Genomic DNA, 19,805 nt, shown 5'->3' with positions numbered 1-19,805 from the left:
CCACCATGAAGGGGGTCCCAGGAAGCCAGACAGTGACTGGGCCTCTCTCTGTTTTTCTTCTCGAGCAGGGCGAAGGCCGTGTGGTGTATGTTCGGAATCTCTCCAGTGACATGAGCTCCCGAGAGCTGAAGAGGCGCTTTGAAGTGTTCGGTGAGATTGTGGAGTGCCAGGTGCTGACCAGAAGTAAGAGGTGAGTCGGCTCAAGCTGTTGCAGGAGAGTGGGGAGGGAGTGGGGAGGGGCAGAGGGCCCTGTCCGGGGCTGGCTACACAGAAGACGCCTGAGAAGATGGGATGAAAATCTGATGATGCCGCCGCCTGGACCTGGAGAGTCAGGCCCCTGAGAAGGTCCGGTCATGGTCCCGCAGTAAGCCCATGGTTTGCTAAGTGCCAGGCAATTCCTGTGCGTTTTCTTCAGCCTTCTGACAAGTCTGTGCCCTGGGCACAATATCGTTCTCCTTCTTGGGGAGCTCAGACAAGTTAAGTGAGCAGCTAGTTAGTGAGTAGCAGACCTGAATCCGCAGCCCATGGATCTGCTTTAGCTTCTCTACCCTGGGGCTGGTATAGGGCATCAGGCAGTCCCTGAGGCTTAACTGCACACGTGTTCTGGAACATCCCTGCTGCTCACATCCCTCCGTTCCTCCGAAGCAGCGAGTTTCAGACCTTGTATTCTGCTGGGAATCTTGGCTTTTCCTCGCTCTCCTGGGATCACAGTGGTCATCTGCCAAGGGCTCTGCTAGACCAGGTTGCATGTTAAATGCACAACTTCGATGTCAAAGCTTGGCTGGTTTTGAGATAATTTGGAAGTATCTCCCATTGCGTTTGCCGAATAGCTGATTAAGTTTTTTAAATTCTAACTTAACGCTATTTTTAGAAAGTTTCAATGAGAAAATAATTTCTGTGTAGGGATCATTACACACTTCATATTTGTTAAGGCGGCTACAGAATATTCCGGGTGTTGACGAGAGTGAGTGGAAATCAGAACCCTTGTGCACGTTGGCGGGAATGCAGACTGGTGTGGCGGTGCCTGAAAAAATGAAACGGAGAGTTACCGTATGATCCAGCAATCACGCTGCTGGGTAAATACTTCAGAGACTGGAAAGCAAGATCTCAAAGAGATATTTGCACGCCCATGTGAATAGAAGCTTTATTCACAATAACCAAGAAGTGGACACACCGCAAGTGTCTGTTGACTCATGAACGGATTAATGAAATGTAGTCTTTGCCTACCATGGAGTATTATTCAGCCTTAGAAAGGGAGGAAATCCTGTCTTGTGCTGCAAGCATGGATGAACCTTGATAATTGTAACCTCCTTATGCTCCATGAAATCGGTCTTCTCAGAAAGACACAGGTTGCATGATTCCATTACGTGAGGTATCTGGAGTCAGGCAGAGTCCTGGAAACGACAAGCAGAGAGAGGGGAGATCCGTTCTCAGCCACGTGAATGTACTTAACACACTACTGAACTATATCCGCTTGTTCTAGAGGTGGTGTATTTTATGTTTTGTGTTTTTATCACAATTAAAAATAAGAAAGAAAGTCATTGTACAAGTAGAATCTAAAGATGGTACATTTCATGTTTGGTGTTTTTATCACAATTAAAAAAAAAAGTCACTGCACAGATAGAACTGTTTGGAGTTTTGTGCAGTCTTCAGGGCATCAGATGCAAAGAACATGAAAAACAGAGTGAGCAGTCCTGGATGTTTCAGGAGGCAGAAGGGTCCCACTTTGGCCTGGTTCAGAGAGAGGTCGGGAAATGTGATTCAGCCAAGTGTTTCTTAGGCTCCCAGTGTTGGTGAGCCTGTCCTGGGCGGTAGGGGGACTCTGCCTTATCTCTCTCCTGAGGAGTATACACAGCAGAGGGACTAGCAGCCAGGATGCTTTTTCTTGCTGTTTGTGGAGCTGAACAGCTGCGGGAAGAACTGACCTCAGGCCCCCCTCGCCTCAGCATCGTCCTCATACAGGCTGCCCTTCGGTGGCAGAATGGCTGCCTAGAGCTCTAAGCTGACCTCCTTCCTACCAGGGAAAAGAGAGGTCTCCCTCACAGTTCCAGCCAAGAGCTGGCATAGAGTCTTTGAAGTTCTGCTTTGGGCAGCAGGGTCATCCTCATACGAGTCGCTGTGAGCACAGGGCACCTTTGTCAGAGGAAGGGGAGTGGGTGCTGAGCAGGCAGAGTTGTGTACCCCAGAGGACAAGATGTGTACACACACCTGCTATATTAGGGGAGGGGGAGGCCATGTTCGCGGCCAAGGGGGTGGTGGCCAGTGCTGGCTTCGAAGGAGGCTTGAGAGGTAGAGTGGGGGTAGAGATGAGGCAAATAAGCTTTCTTGGTGGGAGGCCTGAGTTTGAATATCCTACCCTGCTACTCACCTTCGGGCAAATTCTGAACACGGAGCTGGTTTCCTCATCCCTGAGGGGCAGACCATGCCAGGAGCCACTCACAGGGCGGTCTGAAGGTGGAGGCGCCCTGTCTGTGCATCACCTGCTCTTACTGTTGCTGGGCTGTGATTGCCGTCCTCTGTATTCGGGGACCGTGCGACACGGTTACTGAGTCAGTGTGGGTCTCCGCTCGGCACCTCGTCATGGGTGCTCCGAGAATGTCGACCAAGCTGACTCAGTAACGCGCTCCCCCGACCTCTCCCCACAGAGGCGAGAAGTACGGCTTCATCACCTACCGGTGTTCTGAGCACGCGGCCCTGTCTCTGAGGAAGGGCGCTGCCCTGCAGAAGCGCCATGAACCCTCCTTCCAGCTGAGCTGCGGGGGCCTCCCGCCCTTCTGCCGGCCCAGACACACTGACTATGGTAAGTGCACAAGGCCCTGCCACACTCCGGGGACACCTAAAGCCCCCTGTGGACCCAGCTCCCACACTAAAGTGTGCCGATCGGTAAAACTTCACGGGCTGGAGGCTGCCATCTTGTTTTCCTTCTGGTCTCTGGTCCGTCTTGTCCTGTCTCAAGACTGGTACCAAGAGAGAGATTCAAGGCCCCTGTGGCCTCTTGGAAGGTCCGGTCTTGTGTTCACAGCCAGCTGGCAGAACCAGATTAACTGTCTCTCTGACCTCACAGGGCCCGTGGCTGCCCTGCTGCTTTTCGGGGGCATTCCTCGGTGGCCCCATCAGGCAGCAGGCAGCCTTGTCAGTTCATGGGCCACAGCGAAATGATATTGTCACCCCACCCCTCACCACTGGGGGACGAGTTAGTGAAGAAGGACAGACACGTACTATTTACGAGAGAAGGCTCTGTAGAGGGGAATCTGACACGGCCTCCATAGTATGGGGCTGAGGGTGAGGAAACGCAGAGGGCCCTGGCCAGGCGGTGTTGCACCTGGCTGCCTGTCCACACACGTGGGCTCTGGTTCCATCTCTGCACCATGAGGGCGTCCTAGCTTCATAGGCCACCTTATGTGACTCTGGCAGTGGTCTCCTAGTGGCAGGAAGCTCTTAGGGAAACAGATGTATAGGATATCGGAGCCAGAGAGGAGCTCCAGGGCGTGCTAGTTGGGGCCACCACATTCTGGAAACAGGGCAGCCCCAAGACACTGATGACCGGGCAGAGGGGTCCTGGTCGGCTGGCAGGGGGTAGTGCTTGCTGTCTGGTGCTGTCTGAGGCCTTGGCCACTCACGCTCCACAGGGCTGACCCTGGTGGCAGATATTCTGACCGTCCAGCCTCTCTGAGTTGCTCACTGCCTTCCCCTCTCCTTGACTCCTCCACCCCCTGCCCAGATTCCAATTCAGAAGAGGCCCTCCGTGCGTCCATGAAAAACAAGTACGAAGCCATGGATTTTGACAGCTTGCTGAAGGAGGCCCAGCAGAGCCTGCATTGATAACAGCCTTAACCTTCGAGGAATACCTCAATACCTCAGACAAGGCCCTTCCAATATGTTTACGTTTTCAAAGAAATTAAGTATACGAGAAGGCCAGAGCGCGAGCGCATGAGAGAGAGAGAGAGAGACTTGAAACTGCTGTCCTTTTAAAAAAAAAAACAAAATCAATGTTTACATTGAACAAAGCTGCTTCTGTCTGTGAGTTTCCATGATGTTGACGTCCCACTGCCACTGTAGCGTCCTCGCTTCCGGCGGGTGGCCCCGGGCGCGCCCCCCAGTGCTGGGTCAGTCCCCCACGTCCCTTCTCTCCCTGACCAACTTCTCTCGTAGACGTGCAGCCGTGTTCACCATAACATTTCTTGTCCGTAGTATGTGATGATGAAATTGTTACTCGTGAATAGAATCAGGATTATATGCTCATTTTTAATTGAAGAAAAAAAAGTATATCCTTCAAATAATGTATTTATGGCTCAGACGTACTGTGCCTGGGATTATTGTATTGCTTCCTTGATTTTTTAACTATGCACTGTTGTGAGGTGTTTGCCACTGAGCTGCTCTGCTCCCTCTGCCAGAAAGCCCTAGAGGTGCTGGGTGGCTGGTGGGTTGGTCCCCAGGGCAGTGTGGCCTATAGCCATAACTCGGAGCGGTGGAGAGAGGCTTTTGGGACTTGCCTGCCAAGTTCTGCCCTGAGTCTCACTGAGCATGCACAGGTCCAGTTCCAGTCAGAACCCTCACTGGGCGCCAGCTGGTGCTCAGAACTTGGGCCTGGCCTGGAGTGCTGGGATCCTGGCAGACCTCATAAGGCAGGCGGGGTGAGCTGCCTAATCCTTGCTTTTCCAGGTGAGGCGGACAGTGCCCCAAGAGGTGATGGGCCTTGCCTGAGGTCCCACGGCCAGTGACAAGGCAGAGCAGTGACCCAGCCTAGGCCTCCTGATTACTGGTCCCATGCTCCTGCAGTAGCTTTGGGTAAAAAGGCACAGTTCCAGGGGCTAGTAGAGGTGAGGCCAGCTACGCTGGGCCACAGGCTAGAGGCCCCTGGGCTTACTTGGAGGGTTAAGTCAGCAGCTGGCTCGCCAGCATTAGGCAGGTTTAGGCTCGGCGTGCGTCTTGATCTAGAGGGTTCTGTGGTTTGCCTACACCTGTGGACATGCTACCAGAGCTTTAGTGACACACCTGGAGTGGCACAGGCAGGTGATTGGGGAACAGTCATCCTTCAGGGGCCAGCCACGAACCCATCGTCCTCTACCAGCTCATCTTTCCCATTCCTTCACGTGTAGGGTGGTTTGGGTAGCATGGGGCAGAGGGAGCGAGGCGGGGGCATGGGAGGACCGGGGGTGGATAAGACAATCGCCAAGGTCCTTTCCAACTTAGACAACATTCTAATTGGGCTTTACTTTAAGTTTTGTGTTCTTGAGTGATGTCAAACCATGTCTAGCTGCGATGCTCTGCGGGTGCCTTGGGGGCCATTTGTGAGGGCACGTGTGGACAGGCAGGGTATGAGCTCGTGACCGCTGCTTCAGAAAGAGCAGCTCCAACTTCATCTTGTTCAGATGTCGGGGTTCCTTGGGAAATTTCTGTATTAAAAAGAAAGAGAAAAGTTCTGCTTGCTTTAAACATGTTTGAAATTAACTCATTTGAATTTCAGTGTGTTGCTCCTGCCAGGCTTAGAACTTTGAGAATTGGTAGTTGATTATTACTGTTATTTTTAAGGTGATCAAATTCCTGAGTAGTAATGCTGGGCCAGTGAGCATGTCCTGGGAGGTGCATACTCCAAGCCCGTGGAGAGGGCTGGAGGAAACGGGCTTTAGAAGGAATAGGGAATTTGAGCTCCCTTATATCCCTCCTGGGCCCCCACTTCTTTTCTGTGAAATGGACTGAGGGGGAAAAGTAGGCAAGTTGATCCCTAAGGTTCCCTGCCAGCTCTTAGCTTCTGCAAAGGTGGTATCTAGCTCAAGATGGCAAATACATGACCCATGTACCACTACTTCCACATCCTTGGCCAGTGGCAGGCATAACTAATCACATAACCACAGAACTCATGTTCTTTGAGCTTGAGAGTTCATTTAGAACTCTGAGCACAGTGCTCTGGGCAGCCATTACTAATGGATCAGAGTTTATCATTTGACATTCTGGTCTGATCTTTCGAAAGGTTTCTATCATACAGAACCAAATGGTGGCTGGGATTCATGCTGCCCATCCCTGTCTATCATGTCCTGATCTATGAGAGAAAATTTCCCTAAAACCATTCACTGGCAGGGACTCCCAATAATACTGTGACACATAACCCCTACTTGAGTGTGGAGCAAGCGGAATAGCAGATATGAAATGTTTGAAGGAGGTAGGGTTTATGAGGATGAACCAAACAAAGGGACTTCCACAGCACAGACCTGAACATTGTAAATTCCTTTTATAGCTATTCACTGCCTAGCACACAGTAGGCACACAATAAATGGTTATGGAATGCACTAGAGTAGAATTTAAATCTGTCTGCTGCCTCTCCTAAGTCCTGATTTGCACTGAGGAGTACACTGAGGGTTCGTCCTGTGGAAGCCAGTAGGAAGGAACTCGAGATTCAGAGTCTGGAGAGCTGCGTGGAGTCTTGGCTCCCCCAAGAACTTTGTGACCCTGAGTCTTACCTAAGTCACAGAATCCGTCCCCCTCCCCTCTGTTGCAGAAGGAGTTGGGCTAGAGGTTCTCTAAGCCCCTCCTACTTGCTTCTTCCTCGATTTGCCCTAGGTCAGAGATTCTCCCCTGGGGAGGTGGTACGGGAGGGTAAAGAAAGGCAGATTTTTAGTGGAAGACCAGTCTCTCCTCCCATCTTCTGGGTCAGCCGAGGCTCCCCATCCACTTCAGATGAATACAGGGCACTCGAAGTTACTTAGCCCCTGCCCCTAGAGCAGAGCAGAGATCCGAGCTTGGCACCGGGTGGCACCGTGCCTCAGGTCAGGGCTGGCTGCAGGGGGAGAGGATGCCGGCGGGCCAAGAGCGCCAGGCACTTTCTGCTTGCCATCCCATCCCTGCAAGGCTACAAGTTCAAAAACTGACCGAGCCTACGACAACCTCTATCCGGAAGACTCAATTCGGTGCTGTGTATTACAACCAAGGAGACTCCAGGGTCTCTCCAGGAAAAGCAGTCCACCTTGTTCTCTTGCCCACCATATTAAGGAGGAACCCAGAGGGAGCAGCTGCCACTGGCAACCACCTCACTGTAGCTGTGTCCTAGTATTTGCTCTGGATGATGTTTACATGTGATTGCCATAAAAGCTTACTGTAGACTGTGTTGACAGCCGCCCAGGCTGTACTGTCCATCTCTGTGCCGTGCTGGTGTTTCCAGAAATGTCCGATCCAACCGCTAAGTGGAATTCTTCATCTCCTTCCTCAGTCGGTACCAGGCTGAATCAGAATCCTCACTCTTGGGGGTTCTGGTTACCGAAGGAAAATGCATCAAAGACGTAAAGAATATGAGTGGATGGAGTGCAGAGAAGCCCCCACCCCACCCCCGCTTAGCCCATCATGCCTTGCCTTGCTCCCAATCCAGGAAACAGCTTTTGAGTCAAAGAGCCACGAGTCAGGTGTCCGCGTCTGCTGTGGGGCCTTGCGGTGTGGCGTGCTGACCGTGCTCGGGAGGTGGGGGGGCTTCGGGGGCAGGAGGAGGAAGGGAGGAGAGCTCTGAGCTGCAAACACTTGGTACCCACGTCCTGGTGTAGGAAGAGATGCACTTAGAAGCCTTTTCATTGCATAGAACCTGTGCTGACGGAAATTTTGAGAGCTGTTTCTTCCAGGCATGTGCAGCCTGCCCGCTGAGGTCAACGTGCGGGTGGTGAGAGGAGATGGCACGGAAGGCCTTGATAATGTGATCCTTGTGCAGGGATGGGGAGAACCTCACCCCAGGCCTTGGGTTCTGTTGAAATCTCAACTGAGCCTGAGAGAGCACAGATCCCAGATGGCAGGTTGCTCTGACTCATAGAGTCAGAAACCTGTAGTATTTTTTTTAGCATCTGGGATGCAGTGGTTACCTTCAGATAGGACTAAGGGAAGAAATGGGATGCTGTACAGAAGCAAATAAAATGAACCTCATGGTTTTGTTGGCCAAAGAAGAGGGACCCCCTCACCCCTTCCCACTGGGGCAGAAAAGCAAGCGGCTAGTGCTTCTGTGCAATATGTTGAAGCTGGGCCCCAAGTCCCTGGGGGGATTTGCCCACAGAGGTGGGATCCGGGGCGGTGTGTGGAGTCCAGAGGTACACAGGGTAAATGGAGGGGGAGCTCGGGGTCTGGGAAACCCACAGAAATGCCCTTGGCCCAAAACAGACGCTGGGTGGGGGGCGGACCCCCGGGAGCCAGCTGAAGGATGCTAGGAAGTAGGCAGAGGCTGACTTTGCATTGAACCAATAAAAGCACTTTGAGAAACCACAACATTTCAGCCTGGCTCCGTGTTTCTACGCTGGCAAATACGGGTTTCCTTCGGCTGTGTGAGGTGCTCTCCTAGGGCTTGGGCTGGGGTTGGGAGGGGGGCTGGTCAGAGAGGGGAGCGAGATCCCTTCCTAAATAGTGGCAGAGTCAAGCCTGGAGACCCTCGAGAAAGGGAACAGTGAGTTTAGATCTCGGTACCTATTTTTACGTACGTATAAAAAGCTAAAATAGTCCAGCTGACGGAAATGGGTTTACAGAGCAAGTCTCCTAACTATAAGCCATCTCAGTGAGAAACCTGACACTTCTCACTTGCCATGTGATCTGGGGCCTGTGTTCTCTCCACTAAGGAAGGAGAGCGTTGGACTGAATGAATACCAGGGTCCCTTTCGAACTCCTGGGGTTCGCACGCAGGAGCATCGGGAGTCTGTCACTTCCCTGTGAAACCGATCTCATCCTCAGGCTGCGTCCAGCTTCAGTCCCGGGCGAGAGTTCTCCGCAAGGTCACCAACCAGCAGCAGGTTCAAACCCACACGGTCCTGGCCGAGTTCCCTTGTATGAGGAGGCCAGCTCCCCAGGCCAGATCTAAGCCATAGTTCCTCATGGGGATGGTGAGAAGTTCGACCGCAGCTTGGCTAGGTGGCGGTTGCACATCTCACGTTAGCCTTGTCATCGTCCCCACCGAACAGCTTTTAATCCGAATGTTGTGACCGCTTGGCTGTTTCTCTCTCGCTCTCAGACGATACTAGCAATACACTTGTTTTTTTCAAAACAGCTTCACTTAGGCACTTTTCACACATTTCCTTCAAATGATTGTAAAACCTATGGGGCAACAGGAGGCACTGATCACGCTGCATATGTTTAGGGCAGCTTTTGCTTTTCGTTTCTTTAATAATCCAGCTGTGCTGGCCGAGGCTTTGAGGTCTCGGGGGACAGATTTTCAGAAATTCCGGTTCTTCCAGATGATGCCTTGCAGATTTTGGAAGCAGCATAGAAACCCAGCTCCACGAGCCGGGGGCTTGGAGAATAGGGTTTTGTAGGTGGTCCATCCCTGGGCAGAGCAATGCCTCAAAGACGTTTCTATAGCTAAACCCCCCTCTGTGCTGTATGTTTTGTCAAAGGATCCTGCAAGGCACCCCAACAGAGCCTCCTTTCCCACTTGGCCAGCCTTGCCCCTGGGTGATTTGTAAAGGGATTGGTCAGCGTCCGCCTCAGCACTTTGCCTTATCAACGTCTGGTCACCCTCTAGTGGCCAAAGACTGTATCCACCAGCTACCCAGATGGAAGGCAAATAAATCCTTTGGCCACCTTGCTGACCAGCACCAGTTTGGGGAATTAAATGTCATGGCCTGAGTGAATCATCTGTGTGCTTAGGATCTGGTGTAACTCCAGTCAGAAGACTCCAGAAGCAACCAGTTAGTAGACTGGCATAGACTGAGAAGCACACTAATTACCCTGTGGGCAGAGGAGACAGGAATGGACCCTGTGTGAGGTGCCCAGGAGGGGTTTACTGTAACCGCAATACTAGCAGCCCAGCTGCTGACCTTGTTAACTGAACCTCTGGTAGGTGGCCCGCACCGTACCCTCGAGGTGAGCAAAGAGGTTAGGTGTGAGGATTCTGGGGCCAGGGATTGGGGAAGGGGCCTGGCCATGGCCTTTGATGTGGTCCACTGAATAGCCAAACAGGTTTGGTTTTTGTTTTTGTTTTTTTTTTTTTTTTTTGGTTTGGTTTTGTATTTTGTATTTAAAAATGTTGTCAAATGTTTTTGTGTTAGGAATAAAAAGTCATAAACTCTTTCCAACTTTGTTTCTTGAGGGGCGTTCTGAGTCCGATGGAAACAGGTTGGAGATCTCAAGGGGAGTGTGGTCAGTGGAACAGGGAGGCGGATGCCTGAATTTCCAGATGGTCTCTGGGGAGGACGACCATGCAGAAGTCCACCTCAGTGCAGCCTGCTCTGGGAATTCACGCCCACCTCCTCGTGCCGCGGTATTAGCATTGGCTTCGAGGACCTGTGTCCTCCAGGGGCGGCTGCTAAGGTTGGAACCAACACAAGACCCCTCTCTCCAACCCCAGGTTTCTAAAGAGACGGTGTCTGTAGCTAGCCTTAATCGACTGGGCAAGGTGGTCCCTGTGGTCCCTTCCAGCATTTCCAAATCTTGGACTCAAACCCTTTCTCTTGCAGCCTAGAGAATTCTGAGCAATAGGAAGCCAGGGCTTTCCCCGGCTCTGGGACAGGGTCAAACCAGGGAATGGCTAAACTTGTTTGGTTTGGGCATCCCCAGGGGTACTACTGTAGGGGGCATTATTTATTGGGAAGCTCAACAAGGTAACTACAGCCTGGGGTGCGTGAGCGCAAGGCTGTGTGTGTGTGTGTGTCTGTGTGTGTGTGCGTGCGAACGTGTGTCTGTCTGCTCGTGTGCGTGCCTGTGTTTGTGTGTATGTGTGGAATTACATTGATGCATTTCTTGAGAAAGGTGCAAGAATTTCACCTACACAGAGGGACACATCTGCTTTGTTATTTATAATAGAAAGCTAAATTTTAATTTTTTAAAGGACACTGCTAATGACTGAGAATCGAGTTTTTAGTTTTGCTATTTTTTTTAATTGGTAGAGGATTTTTATATATTTTTTCCATTTTGTTGGGTTGTGTCCTTATTTATATAAATACTTTATCTGTAACAGGCAAGGAAGACACCTTCTTTGCTTTTAATTATTGTGGTTGTCATCGTCCCTATTTTATTTCTGGTGTGATTTATCTGTCTTACCTTCTAAATAAGAAACCGTTTTCCTGTATTTGTACATTGTCAGATTCTATAGTTTCATAGATAATTTAACCAAATTGCTCTATGTATTATTATTCCGTGAGTATAAAGTTCTATTTTAACGTCTGTAAATACTTCAGAACTGGCTTCTTTCCTCAGACTCCTACTGTGGGGTTATTGTTTACATCACAAAAACTGTAGAATCTCTATGCTCATGTACTGTAAATAGTGAAGTGATCTGCTTATAAATAAACTTAACAAATACACTATGGAGATTAAAAAAGAAAATACCACCCACAGCCCCATCCCGGTGTGTCTTTATTTGTCGACGTGTTTGCTGAGGGACACCCCGCCCACTAAGTGGGAAAAGGATTCCGGTTTTGGGCTCCCTTTCCTGGAGAAAAGCCTGGTCCAGGTGGGCCCTGCAGCATCCCCCCCACCCCCACCCCGCCAGCCCTCTGAGCTCCCTCTTCCTTCCTTCTGTCATATTGCATGGAGATCATGAACCAGTCAGACAGAGCAGCCGTTCATGACCAGCTTCTCGTCATGACTTTTCGAAAATTCTCTCGCTTTCTGCACAAGGACTTCCTTGTCTGGCTACATTGCCTTTTTCACAGGAGCGCACTAAATAAACATGCAGAAAGTGATATTTTGACATGTTTTCAAGCAAAAACACTCACCAACTGACAACTGCAAAACAGTTTCTGGTCCTCAAAAAAAAAAAAACCAAAACAAACCCACACACACAAAAAAACCGTTTCTGGCCAGAGGGTCTGAAGAACAGACCTGAACTGTGTGCTGCATGTGCGTGCCTTTGAGCTGTTTTCCTGTGCCCTCTTATCCCCAGCAGAAGTGAAGACGGGACTGTCTGTCTTGGACGTGGTGTCATTTCCTTGGCTTCAGGTTCTCGCAGTTTAGCCTTTATTTTGCCTTAAAGCTGCTTTAGCTTTATTTTCTAGGTGCTGTCTGAGGGCAAGAGCCCCACGGATCTCCATGTGCCCACAAAGGGTGGAAACATTGGTGAAGAAAATCATAGACACACAAGAACAAGTACAATAAGCCGTTCCTTTCTGTGTTCTATGCAAGCTGTTTTCAAGTTGTTGATTTCCTGCATAAACTCGCTCTCGTTTTCTGGTGATTTATTTTCCCTGTCTGGAAACAGTTTGGATTTCTGCCGTTGGAGAGGAGCCTGTCATGATAGTTCCTATGTGGATGAACGGGGATGTTTCCGCTGGGCAGCAGGGTGCTGTGACTTGGGCTAGTGTTTAGAGAGGTTATCCATGGGACTGGTTGCACAGTTTCTGTCACCGCCTTGCTTGATGGTAAAGTCCAGGAAAGCAGGGCTGTTTCTCTGTTCATGGCGGGCTGCCCAGCCCTATTGCTCAGGAATTCCTGAATGGATGAGTGAATGGATCCTATCCGTGGCCTGATGACTGGACACGGCTAGGGAGGCAGCCAAGCCACGGAGTCACGGAAATAATCCCTTCAAAGATGCAGTCAATGATGTGGGAGATTTGGAGGCTCGAGACCCGTGTTTGAGACCAACTCCGCCACTCCTGTATTGTGCGAACTTGCGTTAAGTCATCTCTTTGGCCCCTGGTTTCCCTGAGTATGAAACGAGATGATCTGCTTAGAGGTCCTTTATGTTCTAAAACAAAGCTGGTTCTCAGAAGCACTATGGTGCAGGGACAATGGTGACAAGCCAGGGGTCTCTGTCAAGCTGTTTGGCTTTGAGTCTTGACTCCACTTACCAGCTTGGTGTCCTCAGGCAGCTTTCCTAACTTGAGTCTCGTACAGATGTGATAAATGGGGCTAGTGGTAGTTTCGACCCCGTAGGATTGTGAGGGTGAAATTAGGTCGTGAACAGTACGTTGGACATCTTGGAAGGTGCTTAATTAATGGAAGCTTCTATCCTCCTGCACGGTCTTTCTGGTGCTAACCATAGCCTGGTGAGCGGCATAGCAGGGACTGTGACTCTTGTGTGACAGATGGGGAAGGCTGAGGACTGGGGAGAGCAGAGAGAACCTGCTCAGGGAATGGAGCCAGGACCAGCATCTGTATGTTCCTGAGTGACATTTACCTCTGTTCTTTACTCTGCCACATAACTGCTACGTGTGGCAGGCTTGGGGACATGTCTCTGTTTAAAGACTGAGAGCGTCAATTTCAGGAGGGCAGAATATCTAACTCAAGAGTTAAAAGATGAGGGTTCCAGACCCAGCTTCTTAGTGCCATCCCGGCCTGCAAACATGGGCAGGGCTCGTGTGCCAGGAGCCGGGAGTGATGAGCCATGGCTGTCACAGGGCCATGTGCTGGGTACACTGTGTTCTCTGACTTCGGCTGTCTGGACGGAAGCCAGGGAACTGCGCGACGAGCCTGGCCCAACTCATCCCTTCACTGGCCGCCACTCATTTATGTAGAAAGGGAGGTTAGAGGCGATCCCTGGTTTACATGGAGTTTGGAGAAACCTTTTGGTCCCCTCCTGCAAGCCAGTGTTTTAACACATTAGCTTCTGCTTTGATATGTTCTCTCTGGGAGGAAGAGAAGTTCTAGAGCTACCGCCCACCTCGAGAAGAACTGGGGACAGAGGAGCATGTCAGACACCAGCACAAGGAGGCAGACGGGTAAATCCAGAATTATGGGACAGCTGACTCTGTTTTCGCAGTAAGTCATTGGCAAAGGAAAAAGAAGGGAGTGCTTTTGTAGGTTGAAAGAGGCTTAAGAGACATAACCAGTTAAAGGGTGAAACTCATTTGGGTTATATTCAAGCAAACCAATTAATTTGGACACTTTTGCAACTTGTAGGGGTGAGGCGATGAAGGACAGATGTCCCCAGTTGGGCTCCCCAGAAAGGATCCTCTGTGGTGGTCTTGGTCTGCAAAGTGTTTATTAAGGAGTGGGACCAACACCCTGGGAAGGGAAGGGAGTAGAAAAGGGCAGAGGGAGAAGCTGAGCTGTGATGGAGCTCTGGTGGCGGCCTTGGTGATCCCACGAGGATCTAGTCCTGGGGCTAGAAGGGCCCTTTGCCACACCTTAATACCTGGTATGGCCCTGTCCTTGTGTGGAGGCCATTCTGGGAGTGACCTTGGGCAAAGTGTCTCCCTGCAGCTGAGGTCATGTCTGAGGTGGGACAGCACCAAGAGCTGCAGGACCGCAAATCCTTTACTCTTCAGGAAAGTGTCTGTACAGCTCATCACAGCCTCTGCCACGACTAGATGTGACGTGTTCATTTGCTGCGTGTGATCATGATGTGGTTATATTAGAAAACACCCAGATGTTTTTAAAGACATGTAATGGAGGAGTGAGAGGATAGGTCTGAAACGTGCTTGTAAATACTTCAGCTAAAGGGCACCTGGCTGGCTCCTTTGGGGAAGAGCATGCGATTCTCGATCTCAGGGTAGTGAGTTTGAGCCCCACGTTGGGTGTAGAGATAATGTCACTCAATAAATACACTTAAAAAAAGAAAAAGACCACCATAAATGACTCTTAATCTCACAAAACAAACTGGGGGTTGCTGGAGGGAGGTGGGATTGGGAGAGGGGGAGCGGGCTAAGGACATTGGGGAGGGGAGGCGAACCATAAGAGACTATGGACTCTGAAAAACAACCTGAGGGTTTTGAAGGGTCAGGGGTGGGAGGTTGGGGCAACCTGAGGGTTTTGAAGGGTCAGGGGTGGGAGGTTGGGGGAACAGGTGGTGGGTAATGGGGAGGGCACGTTTTGCATGGAGCACTGGGTGTTGTGCAAAAAGAATGAATACTGTTACGCTGAAAAAATAAATAAAATGGAAAAAAAAATTAAAAAAAAAAAGAAAAAGACCATCAATTTTATTTTCATTTTTTATTAACATATAATGTATTCTTTGCCCCAGGGGTACAGGTCTGTGAATCATCAGGCTTACACATTTCACGACACTCACCATAGCACGTAACCTCCCCAATGTCCATAACCCAACCACCCTATCCCTACCCCCCCCCCAGCAACCCTCAGTTTGATTAATCGGGAGATTAAGAGAAAAGACCATCAATTTAATAAAGAAAAATACTTCAGCTAAGAGGAAAAAGGTGCGAAAGAAAGGTAAAAGGATGGATGGAGCAAATGTGGCAAAATCTTAATACTGGAACCTGGGTGATGAGGAGGGAGGGACTGGTTGTACAGTTCTCTACTTTTGAGGATGCTTGACAAGTGTTCTAAGAAAACATACACTAAAAGTATAAGAAAGAAAATGATTCTAAGCAAGCAGGTGAGTATGGCCTTAATGAAATGCTTAATTGATGTCTCTGCTGGCTAGCTGGTGGGTTTTAGCTCAATAAAATGATCAAAATTATTAAAACTGAAAAAAATGTGTGAACAACCCTAGATAGGATGTAAGCTAAATTATCTTCCAGCTTTCAAATCCTATTATGCTTTTACTTTGCAAGCAGGGTTTTGGTTTTCCGCGGGCTTGGGTAATCTCTTTCCAGAAGGTTGGTGCCGTGCCGTTCCCTGGATGCTGGTCCGGGTTACTGGATACAGCAGGACTTGGATGCAGGTGCGCCCCCTGCTGGGCCAGAGTTGCCACCCGGCTGATTTCCCGCAGCGGCTGCAGACAGGAAAGAGGACCCACCAGGTGAGAGGAGGCTACCATACACTTCCCCTTCGCCCTGGTTTAGACCAAGAGTTGCAAACTCAGGGGCTTTCTGAGGCCCACAAATAATCACACAGGCAGAAAGGAAACCAAGAGAAACCACGAATAGGAAATAGAATAAGAAGCCCAATTTAATGTAAACGGCAACCAGCACTGGTCACTACTGTCTGGGAGACAACAGGGAGTGCTGGAGACTGGGGCAAACTGGAGAGATCCCGTCCTGTCTGAAGGGTGCAGTTGCCACTCAGCTCCAGCTCCTTGTTGTCCTGTAGAAATGCAGACTGGTGTGGCCGAATACTGACATTTTATTTTTTAATTTAATCAATTGATTAATTAATTTACATCTTATTTATTTTTCAGAGAGAGAGAGAGAGCACAAGCAGGGAAGCAGCAGACAGGGAGAAGCAGATTTCCTGCTGAGCAGGGAGCCCAATGAGGGACTTGATCCCAGGACTCTGGGATCATGACCTGAGCTAAAAGTAGATGCTTAACTGACTAAGCCACCCAGTCCTCCTCGAATACTGACCTTTCAAAGAAGAAATGCTAGAAATCTAGACTGGTTTTTTAAAAATTTGAAATATCCTAGCTTTAAAACATGGACAGCAAATTCACATTAAAAGAATGCAGGCCAGGGATGCCTGGGTGGCTCAGTGGGTTAAGCATCTACCTTTGGCTCAGGTCATGATCCCAGGGTCCTGGGATCGAGACTGGAATTGGGCTCCTTGCTCAACATGGAATCTGCTTCTCCCTCTCCCTCTGCCTGCTGCTCCCCCTACTTGTGTTCTCTCTCTCTCTCTCTCTCTCTGACAAATAAATGAAATCTTAGAAAGAAAGAATGCAGGTCAAAAGATACCCGCAGTCTACACATCTGCACAGACCTGCCACTAACCCAAACGACAATTAGTAAATTAGAAAGAAATGCATCTTTCTCAGGACGCTTTCTGCCATCTCTGGAAAATTAATTACCATACAAATCTATGATGACTAGGGGGCGCCTGGGTGGCGCCTCTGGCTCTTGGAATCAGCTCAGGTCGGGATCTCAGGGTTGTGAGATCGAGCCCGGCATTAGGCTCCATGTTCAGCACAGAGTCTGGGGTTCTCTCTCTCCCTCTCCCGCTGCCCCTCCCCCTGCTTACACACACACTCTCTCTCTCTCTAAAATAAAATAAATCTTTTTAAAAAACCCCAAATCTACAATGAGTGTCGTATCAGGACTCCCTGGGGCTGTGCGAAATATCAACGGTAGCCCCATGTTTGCAGCCACCGGTTTTAGAGTCACCCCATGATGCCCAAGCAGAGCTGAAGCCAAGATGGGGTCTGTGTTAAGAACAAGGGTAGAGGGCAGGTGTGCAGAGGCAGGCAGTCCGATCGGGGTCAGGACTACAAGTCATGTCCTGTCAGGAAACTGGACTCATACAACCCGCAAAAGAAAGGACTGGAGGGAAGAAGAGTGTGCTGTCAGTCAGGAACCGTGGGAGCAAACAAATCCCCTTTGGTTCCTGAAGGCGGGACTAGGCCGCTAGGCGGAGGTTTTACCAGGGAGAAGAACTGCTGTTTAGGGAAGAGCTTTCTAACAGTGGTACTGAGTGAGAATGTCATGTACGGTAGTGAGCCCCCCGTCACTGGTAGTGTGCAAACAAAGGCTCACAATAGTATAGACAGCATTCAAACACCAGACAAAAGGCCAGAAATACAGACCCTCCAATTCCTTCAAACAGTAATTCTAGGTTTTCTCCTTTGCCCCAGGTTGGGCTCCATGCGCACAGCCCTGGAACTGGAATCTGCCCTACATCGGCTGGGGGAGAGTCGGGGACCCTTACTGGGAGTCTCAGGCTTTCGAACGAGGCTCTTCTGCTGACTGTGGCTTGGCCTTGGCACTTGACCTCAGCGAGCCTCAGCACCCCCTCATAGGCAGAACAAGGGCACTAACGGGGGGTGGGGAGGCCTGAATGGGACCACACAGACGGGGCTTGGGACCCAGGCCAGGCACGCTGGGAGGGCTCCGTGTGCCCTCAGACCTTGCTTGGCTGCCTCCTGCTTCTGCTTCTCCTCCTCTAGGGCCTTCATCTTGGCGTCGTATTCATCCGCGAGCGTCTTCCACTCCTTGCGGTTGTTGGTGATCCCGTCCAGCATGGGAGTGATCTCCTCGTGGAAACGCGAGAATTCCTGGAAGAGAGAGAGCCTCTGGTGCAGGGGCCCCGCCCCGGGGTCCACTACAAGGGCGAGGTGAGGCTGAGAACGCTGAGGGGCTACCCGTCACCCCATGGTTTGGTGCTGACGCTGTGGGGCCTGCAGTCAGCAAAAGCCCAGCTAGCCCTCTCCCGCTGAAAACCCTCCTGGGGCAGCCCCTGTCCCTCAGGACGAAGTGCAGACTGCTTCCCATGGCTTCCCAACCCTTCCAGAGCCGCTGCCCTCGTCCCTTCACCACTGTGAACCGTCTGGGTAAGTAGAGTCTTCTGTTAGAATCTCCCAAAGCCTCTCTTCCGCGTCTCACTTTGTCCTAACGACTCCCTCTGCCTGTGTCCTCCCCCGGGCTGTGGCCTTGGAGAGGGCAGGGTCAGCGGCGCCCTGCTCACTGGAGTGGCCCTGGCCCAGCACAGGGTCTGGGGCCTAAAGACACCAGGAAACACTTGCTGAGAGAAACGGGTTTGTGAAGGGGATTATTAAGGCCTCTTAACTCCAAGAATACAAATAATGCCTTTGAGCCCAGCACACTGTAGTTTATGAAGCGCTTTCTCTCCTTGGATCCCCAGAAATGCCTGGGAGGGGGAAACAGGATGCCTCCCTCCTAGATTTTCAGGGAAGAAATCAAGATGGAGGTTGATGGAGTCGATTAGTATAAGGTGAGAATGGCGAATCCAGGACCCACTGCAGAGTTCCAGGCAGAGCCGGCTGTGCTCAGAGCTGCTTGGCTTTGGACCTAGCTCTTCCACAAGCTGTGTGACCGTGGAGAGGCGACCTACAGAGCTCAGCATCAGCCATAAAGTCAGGACAGTACGTAAAGTCAGGACCTCACAGGGTTGTGACTGTGCATGTAGGGGGCACTCGGCCTCGCCTACCTGGTTTAGTAATCTTGCCAGTGACAGTGGGGAGTACGGTTACGCTGCCCTGTTGCTCTGAGGATCCCAATTAGCCATGGTATAGCAGAGACACACCAGTCCTCCCTAGCACAATAGAGAGAGTCCTGGACTAGGGATCAAGTGTCCTGGCTCTAGTCCCAGCTCCTAGCTGACTCCCATGATGCTAGCCCTGTCATTTCTCAGGTACGGCCTCTGCCTCCTCAGGTTACACACGACCAAAATAAAAATAACAAATGGGAGGTTGATGGTAGCACAAGTCCCACGGAGATGGGAGCAATGGGTTTTCAGTGGGTTTTCTCTGAGCAAGAGCTCAAAGAAATTCCAGCTGTTTCTTTGACAACTGGTCTACCTTAACCTATTACGTTTCCACCAGCTAGGGAAGTTAGGAGGGTCTATAACTGATATGCCTCCCCCTTTCCCATCTGAAGCCACATTTAGTCATCTGTCCCTGTGGTGTTGGGCAACTAGAGTATGTGAAGCTCCAGGATCTAGCCTGGGTAGGTGATCACTCAGTACCCCATCGGGCTGGACTGAGGACCAAAGATGAGAAAAGCTCTTTGTAAACACCTACCAGTCACTTGCAAAGGGTTTAGGATTCCTAATAGTGTTTGGGAATCCCGGGTTTATCAAAGACACCTTGTTGGGCCCAAGAACGCCCACCTTGTAGACCTACCTTGTAGACAAAGGTGCAAACAAAGTCAATGAAGCCAACCTGAAGCTTGGGGAGTTCATCTGCCTTGTTTCTATCCATCATGGGCTGTCATGGGCGAGAAAGAGTTAACTGTACCAGGCTCCCCCTGGCATGATGCAGTAAAAGGGACCCACCCTGCCTAGGAAGCATTCTTGTATTAAGACAAAACCAAAAAACCCAACACAACCTGAACGCATCAAGTTTCCAGATCTGACTGGCGGTTTGCAGGAAATACAGGGATAAAGGAACATATTAAATAACACCATGAGGGCGCAGTCAGCTGAGTCCAGAATGTGGGAAACTACACAACAGAAGGCCCATGGTCTCAATAAATAAGTACATGGCAGATAAAAAGGAAAAAAAAAAAAAAAAAAAACAGGAGAAAACTGCTGTGTATGGAAAGAGACTCAAGAGGCAGAAC

The 19,805-nt window shown here is 50.4% G+C and overlaps 2 protein-coding genes across 7 annotated transcripts in view; one reads left to right on the top strand and one right to left on the bottom strand.

Moving 5' to 3' along the window:
- PPARGC1B (PPARG coactivator 1 beta) overlaps positions 1–9,949 on the top strand; it is a 109,435-nt gene extending 99,486 nt beyond the window's left edge. For 2 of the 3 annotated variants that reach the window (XM_045999253.1, XM_045999251.1), the window contains exons 10-12: positions 66–190; positions 2,646–2,800; positions 3,722–9,949. In XM_045999253.1, the coding sequence (XP_045855209.1) occupies positions 66–190; positions 2,646–2,800; positions 3,722–3,822 (381 nt within the window). In that variant the 3' untranslated portion in view covers positions 3,823–9,949. The remainder of the gene's footprint in view (positions 1–65; positions 191–2,645; positions 2,801–3,721) is intronic. The other variant, XM_045999252.1, reaches the window with a different exon arrangement.
- Positions 9,950–14,909: 4,960 nt separating this feature from the next.
- Positions 14,910–19,805, bottom strand: part of PDE6A (phosphodiesterase 6A) — a 51,925-nt gene continuing 47,029 nt past the window's right edge. For 2 of the 4 annotated variants that reach the window (XM_046000841.1, XM_046000842.1), the window contains 3 exons: positions 19,367–19,450; positions 17,632–17,779; positions 14,910–15,568 (listed from right to left, as the gene is read on the bottom strand). In XM_046000841.1, the coding sequence (XP_045856797.1) occupies positions 15,489–15,568; positions 17,632–17,779; positions 19,367–19,450 (312 nt within the window). In that variant the 3' untranslated portion in view covers positions 14,910–15,488. Of the gene's footprint in view, positions 15,569–16,756; positions 17,780–19,366; positions 19,451–19,805 lie in introns of those variants that run through there. The other 2 variants (XM_046000840.1, XM_046000843.1) reach the window with 1 other exon arrangement.

The sequence above is a fragment of the Meles meles genome, chromosome 3, assembly GCF_922984935.1.
Source record: "Meles meles chromosome 3, mMelMel3.1 paternal haplotype, whole genome shotgun sequence".
NCBI classification, from domain to species: domain Eukaryota; kingdom Metazoa; phylum Chordata; class Mammalia; order Carnivora; family Mustelidae; genus Meles; species Meles meles.
Note: the sequence above shows the minus strand (reverse complement) of the source record. Positions and strands in the feature narration are given on the sequence as shown.